At 37.4% G+C, this 9,210-nt stretch overlaps 1 protein-coding gene across 1 annotated transcript; it reads left to right on the top strand.

Annotated features, from left to right (window-relative positions):
* The first annotated feature begins 2,722 nt into the window (after positions 1-2,722).
* LOC148918994 (ABC transporter C family member 3-like) lies at positions 2,723-9,125 on the top strand. Its single transcript, XM_008246319.3, has 10 exons — positions 2,723-5,410; positions 5,554-5,640; positions 5,736-6,377; positions 6,539-6,703; positions 7,110-7,404; positions 7,515-7,729; positions 7,807-8,112; positions 8,222-8,285; positions 8,388-8,627; positions 8,724-9,125. The coding sequence occupies exons 1-10, from the start codon at positions 3,017-3,019 to the stop codon at positions 8,831-8,833; spliced, it is 4,518 nt and encodes a 1,505-aa protein (XP_008244541.2). The 5' UTR covers positions 2,723-3,016; the 3' UTR covers positions 8,834-9,125.
* Positions 9,126-9,210: the final 85 nt, after the last annotated feature.

Genomic DNA, 9,210 nt, shown 5'->3' with positions numbered 1-9,210 from the left:
TGATGAGTGCAAGATGACATTTTTGATTGTCACTAACAGCTCCCATTGACAAAATCTTATTTATCAATTTTCTTATTTGATCAATATCTCATTTCTACAACGAACTTACCTTAACATTTTTGTTAATTTTGATCACATGCCACCCACCCCTTTAATTACAGTCCCGAGTGCCGACCATGGCTATCCATTCCTGCCATGCCCAAACCTTAACTCCCCAAGTCACTTTGGCATCGCATATAAAATGATTGTTTTGTGATTACATTTTTGCCATGCCCAAACAATTTTACATAATAATAATTTTCCTAAAAAGGAAATATATAGAATAATATTAATTTTGTTTAAACATGTGTTGGGATCAGAGTACAAAAATTCGATAATTTCAATTATATATCGTGATTTTTTCGATATTTTCATCGATAATTTCAAGGATATTTCTTCATTTAAATGGTCATAATATCGCGACTTGAACTGTCAAAAATGAAACAATTTAAGCTTGCGGTGGGGGTTCGAACCTCTCCCAACTCGAGTGTTTGTAGCCACTTAACCACCATGCTGCTGATGACTTTGTGTTTATAAACTACGGAATATAGTATATATAATATTCCGACTTGAACTTTCAAAAATTAAACAATTTAAACTCAAAACAATTCAAGCTCAGTGCATGAGGGGGTTCGGACCTCTCCCAACTCGAATGTTTGTAGCCACTTAACCACCACGCTGCTGATGACTTTGTGTTTATAAACTACGGAATCTAATATATATAATATCCCGACTTGAACTTTCAAAAGTTAAACAATTTAAACTCACTCAAGCTCTCGCACACAATGTATAAATTGTAAAATATTATAGTAAATCATTATATATAAATGATTGTGGTGTGTTTAATTTTTTTTCATTAATTACTACATATTTTCTACACTCACGGTATTTGTCATTTCGCTATATAATCAACTTAAATTAGTTAAATCCATTATGCAATGCATTTCCTTCCCATTTTTTGTGATAAACTAATAGATAATTGACTAAATAATCATCCTTCAAAGTTTCAATAAAAATTTCCAAGTTTTTCTTACAATTTTCATAGTTTTTATTCGATTTTTATCGATATCTATAATATCTCGATATTTCCATCAAAATTTTCGTGTTTTTGAACTACCGATATTTTCGATATTACCGATATTTTAGACCTTAGTTGGGATAATGGATTGGTGGTCTATCTCTCTCTCTATTGTAGATATAATGGATTGGAATTTGGAATTTGGAATTTGGAATTTGGAATTTGGAATTTGGAATCTCGGAGTGTACCGCTTCACAGACTTAGTCAAAACATGCATTGGGATTTAAAAGATGACAGTGAACTCTATTTGAATTTCGAAGTTTTTGTCGAATGTTTTGTCCAATAGCGGGGAGGGTGTAACGTGGACTTGTTGCCTACCAATAATACACAGGCTTCTAGTTTTCTTATTTTCTTATTTTACTTTAGAAAATTCCAACATATGATTTAACACAAGAAGATCCAAACTTGTCAATTACCTTGCTGTGCACACAAGACCACATTCACCGCATCACATCATGGTGGGTCTTGCTCTTAGGGCCATAATAGAGATTGGTCATTATTAGCTTGTGTGACCGGGATTTGCTTACTTTCCTCTCTAGCATACACTAACTTTAGAATTGTCGTCCTAATCAACTAGTCTAATTTATATATACTATTTCCTGTTTCTTTATATATATATATATATATATATTTTGTTTTTTTGTTTTTTGTTGTTGTGTGTGTCAAAGTTGGGTTCAAATTCTCATCTCCCCACCACAAATAAAAATATCACATATAGAATCTCTTTAGTCAAAGTCAATTACAGATAACAATTTTACATAATAATTTTCCTCAAACAGAAATATATAGAGAATAATTTTTCTGTGTAGTTTTCACCTCTCCTTTTGTGAGAGTTTTTCATTTATCTTTTGTGAGAGTCTTTCATCTCTCATTTGTGAGAGTTTTATTTGTATTGTTATGACTTGATTTTTTTCAATCTTTATCTTTTTTTTATCATTCTAAGTTTACAATCTTAATTGGGATCTATGGAGTTTCTTCGATCATGCACGATCATTAGTAGAAACAGATTACTTAATTTTGATATTAGACCGCTCTGTTATTGTAATAGCCCTATTGTGGTTAGTTTGTATTGGCCATTTGTGGCTAGTGACTTTTTTGGCTGAATTATAAATGCAATTATATAATTTCTCAACCAAAAAAGAAAAAAAAAAAAGAAAAAGAGTTGTACATGACCTGTTATAACTACTTATGCATATCTCCAGCTAGGTTATTTGTTGGCCAGTAATTTTAACATTTCCATAATCCTGATGCAACTTCTTTTTTTGGTCGAATTTTGAACCCACTTCTAAATTCTAATTCTATGTTATATATAGATATAGTCTCCGTTTATTGAAGGATTCTTCAAATAATTTTATTTGAGGATGCCTTTAGGTACTATTAATTTTTGGGAGATTTACTATAATACCAAATAATTTTTTCCAACGATCTCAATAATTTAATTGAGTAATCAAATGATATCGGATTTAAGTGATTTTTTGCAGAACTATAGTTGACCTTCGAATGAATATCTAAAAAATATACGGTTTGGATTGATAAAATACAATATAGCGGGCTCTACAAGAGAGAGATTAACGGATTGGTCTATCCGTCTCTATCATCAGTTCACATATTTCCTGGAACCAACAATTGTCTGCGTCACTTTCCAGCCATCTATAGCTATCTCCGTCATGTGTGTCTTGGGCACCACGTTAGCCTACGTTCCAGGAAGAAGCCACACTGACGTTTGACTCTCCATTCTCTGACTACACTCCCTGAGTCGTCCACAAACTAATTTCTCTCTCTCTCTCCCCTCTATATAACATACAAAAATCTTCATTTCAATACAAAACTCAGACCATTCCAACAAAAACCCCATTTACCAGAATTTCAGAGAGCCCCCAACAAAAAGCTCCACAAATTATGGAGCTTTTTGATTCTTCAAAGCACGGTACTCTCTCCGCCTTCTTCTCACACTACTCATCATCATTCATTACGTATCCAGGTACCGATTTTCTTCTCAAACCGGTTTTCATACGTGGGTTTTCTGGCTCATTACACCTAGTTTTGTTATTTGTGTTGCTCGTCTCTTGGGTGTGGAAGAAATTCAAGGTGGGTGATGGAGAGGGTCCAAAACAGAGGTTTGGGAGTATTCAAAGTTGGTATTATAAGCTAATTTTACTCTGTTGTCTTGGTGTTTCTGGGCTGAGTCTTGTTTTTTGTTTATTGAACTACTTCTATTGGCATAGAAATGATTGGTCTGAGGAAAAGCTAGTGACCCTTTTTGATTTAGCCATTAGAACACTTGCTTGGGGTGCTCTTTGTATCTACTTGCATGCCCAGTTCTCTTATTCTTCTGAATCAAAGTTCCCAAATTTATTGAGAGTTTGGTGGGGTTCCTACTTTTCTATCTCTTGCTATTCCCTTGTGATAGATATTCTTCTTTACAAGCAACACGTTTCCTTTCCCGTTCAATCTTTAGTTTTTGATGTTGTCTGCGTCATCTCGGGTTTGTTCTTTATGTATGTGGGGTTTTTTGGGAAGAAAGAGGGCAGAAATATCGTTCTTGAGGAACCCCTTTTGAATGGTAATGGTAATGCAGAGTCAAATAATTCCAAAGGGGGTACACCTGTTACCCCTTATTCAAATGCTGGATTTTTCAGCATCCTTACTTTTTCTTGGATGGGTCCTCTAATTGCGCTTGGCAATAAGAAGACATTAGACCTTGAGGATGTTCCGGAACTATACAGGGGTGATAGTGTAGTTGGATCCTTTCCAAACTTTAGAAATAAACTTGAGGCTGAGTGTGGTGCGGATGGCAGAGTTACCACATTTCATCTGGTGAAGGCATTGATATTCTCAAGCTGGAAAGAGGTTGGCTGGACAGGGTTATATGCTATATTTTACACATTGGCGTCTTATGTCGGTCCATATCTAATCGACACATTTGTTCAATACCTCTATGGGAGGAGAAAGTTCAAAAATGAAGGCTATGCTTTGGTTTCTGCATTTATGGTTGCAAAGCTCGTGGAGTGCCTCTGTCAAAGGCACTGGTTCTTTAAGGCACAACAGGCAGGAGTAAGAATCCGAGCGGTACTTGTTACAGCGATCTATAATAAGGGTTTGACCCTGTCATGCCAGTCCAAGCAGGGCCACACTAGCGGTGAGATTATCAATTTTATGACTGTTGATGCTGAGAGGGTTGGTGACTTCTCTTGGTACATGCATGATCCATGGATGGTCATTCTACAAGTTGGCTTGGCCCTAGTGATTTTGTACATAAATCTTGGTCTTGCAGCCATTGCAACATTAGTTGCAACAATAATTGTTATGTTGGCAAATGCTCCTTTGGGGTCCTTGCAGGAGAAGTTTCAGGAAAAGTTAATGGAGTCAAAAGATAAAAGGATGAAGGCAACATCTGAGATCTTGAGGAACATGAGGATTCTCAAGCTTCAAGCATGGGAGATGAAGTTTTTGTCTAAAATTAATGATCTCAGGAAGACTGAGGCGGGATGGTTACGAAAGTTTGTTTACACTTGGGCCATGACCTCATTTGTTTTCTGGGGTGCCCCCACATTTGTGTCAGTGGTCACTTTCGTTGCTTGCATGCTTTTGGGGATCCCACTTGAGTCGGGGAAGATCTTATCTGCACTTGCAACATTCAGGATTCTTCAAGAGCCTATCTACAGTCTTCCAGACACAATTTCAATGATAGCACAAACTAAGGTATCCCTTGATAGAATTGCATCATTCCTTAGTCTTGATGACTTGCCGCCTGATGTTATAGAGAACCTTCCAAGAGGTAGTTCTGATACAGCAATTGAGATAGTCGATGGGAATTTCTCTTGGGATTTATCATCCCCTAGTCCAACATTGAAGGATCTAAATTTCAAAGTGAGCCAAGGTATGAGGGTTGCTGTTTGTGGTACTGTTGGCTCAGGCAAGTCTAGCTTACTTTCTTGTATTCTGGGAGAAGTTCCGAAGATATCGGGGAGTCTTAAAATATGTGGGACAAAGGCCTATGTTTCTCAGTCACCATGGATACAGAGTGGCAAGATAGAGGAAAACATATTGTTTGGTCAAGAGATGGACAGAGAAAGATATGAGAGGGTGCTTGAAGCATGTTCATTAAAGAAGGACCTGGAAATTCTATCGTTTGGTGATCAGACAATTATAGGGGAGAGGGGAATCAATTTAAGTGGTGGGCAGAAGCAAAGAATACAAATTGCACGTGCTCTGTATCAAGATGCTGATATTTATCTGTTTGATGATCCTTTTAGCGCTGTTGATGCTCATACAGGATCACACCTTTTTAAGGTATTTCATTTCCGTCTTGCAGTGTGATTACATCTAGTTTAAATTGAGTATCCAAAATTATTTACAGCGTAGAATTATTGGCATATGCATCCGTAAAATTGACACTTCATTATTAATTTGTTTGCTTGATAATTGCACTACAGGAATGCTTGCTGGGTCTCTTGGGTTCAAAAACAGTAATCTATGTTACTCATCAAGTGGAGTTCTTACCTGCTGCAGACCTCATCTTGGTAAAAAATCCAGAGCTTTTCTTAAAATTTTAATTTATAAGATGTGTTATTATCTAGTTAATATCTGTCTGCTTAAACTTATTGTTTGTCATTAGGTCATGAAAGACGGAAGGATTACTCAAGCAGGAAAGTTCAATGACATTCTTAATTCAGAAACTGATTTTATGGAACTTGTGGGAGCACATGCGGAAGCTTTGTCCGTGCTTAATTCTGCAGAGGTGGAGCCAGTTGAAAAAATAAGCATTAGCAAAGAGGATGGAGAATTTGCTGGTACTAGTGGGGTTGTCCAAAACGTAGAAGACACTGATGTTCAAAATTCTAAAACAGATGATTTACCAAAAGGGCAGCTTGTTCAAGAAGAAGAGAGAGAAAAAGGTAGAGTTGGGTTGTCAGTCTACTGGAAGTACATCACCACAGCATATGGAGGTGCTCTTGTTCCGTTTATCTTGCTTTTTCAGGTTCTCTTTCAGCTCCTTCAAATTGGAAGCAATTACTGGATGGCTTGGGCAACTCCTGTTTCAGAGGATGTGAAACCTGCTGTTGAAACCTCTACACTTCTAACTGTTTATGTTGCTTTGGCCGTGGGAAGTTCTTTTTGTATCCTCTTCAGATCCACATTTCTTGCAACAGCTGGGTACAAGACAGCCACTCTACTCTTTAGTAAAATGCATTTATGCATTTTCCGTGCACCCATGTCTTTCTTTGATGCCACTCCAAGTGGACGAATCCTAAACAGAGTAAGCAAAATATATTTCTAATATAGTGCCTTATTGGGATATTCAAAGAGAATTAGATGATTTTTATGTACTTTCCTTCTTTGCTTTAAACAGCTACCACTCCCTCTGCTGCTGTACTGAATGCAGTAATCTCATCAATGTAGCTAATTGATTTCTTGCAGGCTTCTACAGACCAAAATGTAGTGGACTTGAACATGCCGAGTCAAATTGGGGGCCTTGCCAACTCAATGATCCAGCTTCTGGGAATTATTGCAGTGATTTCGCAAGTTGCATGGCAGGTTTTCATCATTTTTATCCCTGTGATTGCAATCTGTATCTGGTTACAGGTAACGCTTCTTTGTCCGACTGCTCCTATCTTATGCGTTGTATCGATACATGAATTTCCACTTGAAATTTAATATGGAAATGTTAATGTCCCTTTAATGTTAATTCTTTGTTGATCATGCACTGTTGATGCTCGTTATTCATGCCTATACATGACCTACCTTCTATTTGATGTGGAAGTGAGGAACTTGGCTTCTTTGTTGACACAAAAGTTCACTAAGTTGATATATTAACATTTTCTTTAACCTTTTTCTGCTACAGTTCTTAGAAACTTCTAAATTGACACAACATGGAACATGATTGACAATATGAATCCATATAACAAACATAACTCCTGTTACAGCCAAAAATCTATATGAACTATGTTAAATGTGAAGAAAGATGGTCAAAATTTTTATATTCATGCAGAAATACTACATATCTTCAGCACGAGAACTAGCACGGCTGGTTGGAGTATGCAAAGCTCCAGTGATACAACATTTTGCCGAAACAATTTCAGGGTCGACAACTATTAGGAGCTTCGATCAAGAGTCAAGATTTAGGGATACAAACATGAAACTGATGGATGGTTATGGTCGGCCTAAGTTTCATACTGCGGCTGCAATGGAATGGCTATGTTTTCGCTTGGATATGTTGTCATCTATCACTTTTGGATTCTGTTTGGTTTTCTTGATCTCTATTCCAGCAGGGGTGATTGATCCAGGCAAGTGGTATTCATTTAGTGTGTTACTAATTATTCTTTTGAAAGCAAATGGTAAAGCAAACCTATGAATTCTCTCTTTTCTTATTTGTTTTTGGTATTTTCCTCTGAAGGTGTTGCGGGCTTAGCTGTCACATATGGACTTAATCTAAACACGTTACAGGCGTGGGTTATATGGAATCTTTGCAATGTGGAGAACAGAATAATATCAGTGGAGAGATTACTACAGTACACTACCATTCCCAGTGAGCCTCCTCTTGTAATAGAATCCAATCAGCCAGATCGTTCTTGGCCATTACGTGGAAAAGTTGACATACATGATCTTCAGGTACTTGCTGTTCTGGTTTATTTCTTTCATAACATATGGGGTCATTCATGTGTGACTCGAATTTCATGTTTATATAGGTCCGGTATGCCCCACACATGCCGCTTGTGTTGCGAGGTATCACATGTACGTTTCCTGGAGGAATGAAAACTGGGATTGTGGGTAGAACTGGCAGTGGCAAATCGACTCTCATACAGACCCTTTTCCGAATTGTGGATCCTGCTTCTGGCCAGATTTTGATAGATGGTATTGATATATCTTCAATTGGACTGCATGATCTAAGGTCTAGGCTGAGCATTATCCCTCAGGACCCAACCATGTTTGAAGGGACTGTGAGAAGCAATCTGGATCCACTTGAAGAGTACACAGATGAGCAAATTTGGGAGGTTGGTTGGTTTTGCACTGGAGAAAGGAAGCTTCTTCCTACTAACTCCATTTATAGATTTGCAGTTCTAAATTCGTGGTACTAGTTAAAACATCTTTTAATTTTTTCAGGCCCTGGATAAGTGTCAACTTGGAGAAGAAGTTAGGAGAAAGGAAGGAAAGCTGGATTCTACAGGTTTGTTCTATGGCTACTCTAAGATACAAGCTATATATGATGCATTAGATTCCATTTTACGTCATGGAAATTCTTTTGTTTATGTTCGTATGGTTGCTGCAGTTAGTGAGAATGGAGAGAACTGGAGTATGGGTCAGAGGCAGTTGGTCTGCCTTGGCCGTGTGCTGCTCAAGAAAAGTAAGGTCTTGGTGCTTGATGAAGCTACTGCGTCGGTCGATACAGCTACAGATAATCTCATCCAGCAGACCCTTCGCCAACACTTTACTGACTGTACAGTCATCACTATTGCACATCGTATAACTTCTGTTCTTGATAGTGACATGGTTCTGCTTCTGAGTCATGGTTAGTATTGCCATATGAATGCATTCAACTTCCTCTAGCTACCACTGAACCTTAACTTTTTATTCATTTTTAAATGTATCTTCGTTCTTGGTGTAGGGCTTATTGACGAATATGATTCTCCTGCAACCTTGCTCGAGAACAAGTCGTCATCTTTTGCTCAGCTTGTGGCAGAGTACACAATGAGGTCGAATTCCAGTTTTGAGTAGTTTGACTGACAATTGAAATTCCAAATCTTCATTATGAACTACTCAACTTGGTAGCTGTTTTGATAATGACGAAACATAAGCGGTAAGGTCCAAAGCGATAGAACCGGGTGATCAAGTTAAAGTTTGCAGTGTATTTTAGGCTATGTTCTGCAGCAATTATTGTGTGGTTAAGTACATTCAAGTAATTTTGATACTGAATAAAGTGTAATTGTAAGTTGATTGAACTCCTATGCAAAACATCCTCTCTTTGAATAGATAAATGGCTCTGTAATTGGAAAATTTTGTAAGTAAATTCATTGGTCCCTCTACTTGTCCAAGACAATGCGTCGTAGACTATATTAGAGTCAGATATTCCAGGACCGTATCACACAAGACTG

This window comes from Prunus mume, linkage group LG3 (genome assembly GCF_029339155.1).
Source record: "Prunus mume cultivar Tortuosa linkage group LG3, ASM2933915v1, whole genome shotgun sequence".
Lineage (NCBI taxonomy): Eukaryota > Viridiplantae > Streptophyta > Magnoliopsida > Rosales > Rosaceae > Prunus > Prunus mume.
Note: the sequence above shows the minus strand (reverse complement) of the source record. Positions and strands in the feature narration are given on the sequence as shown.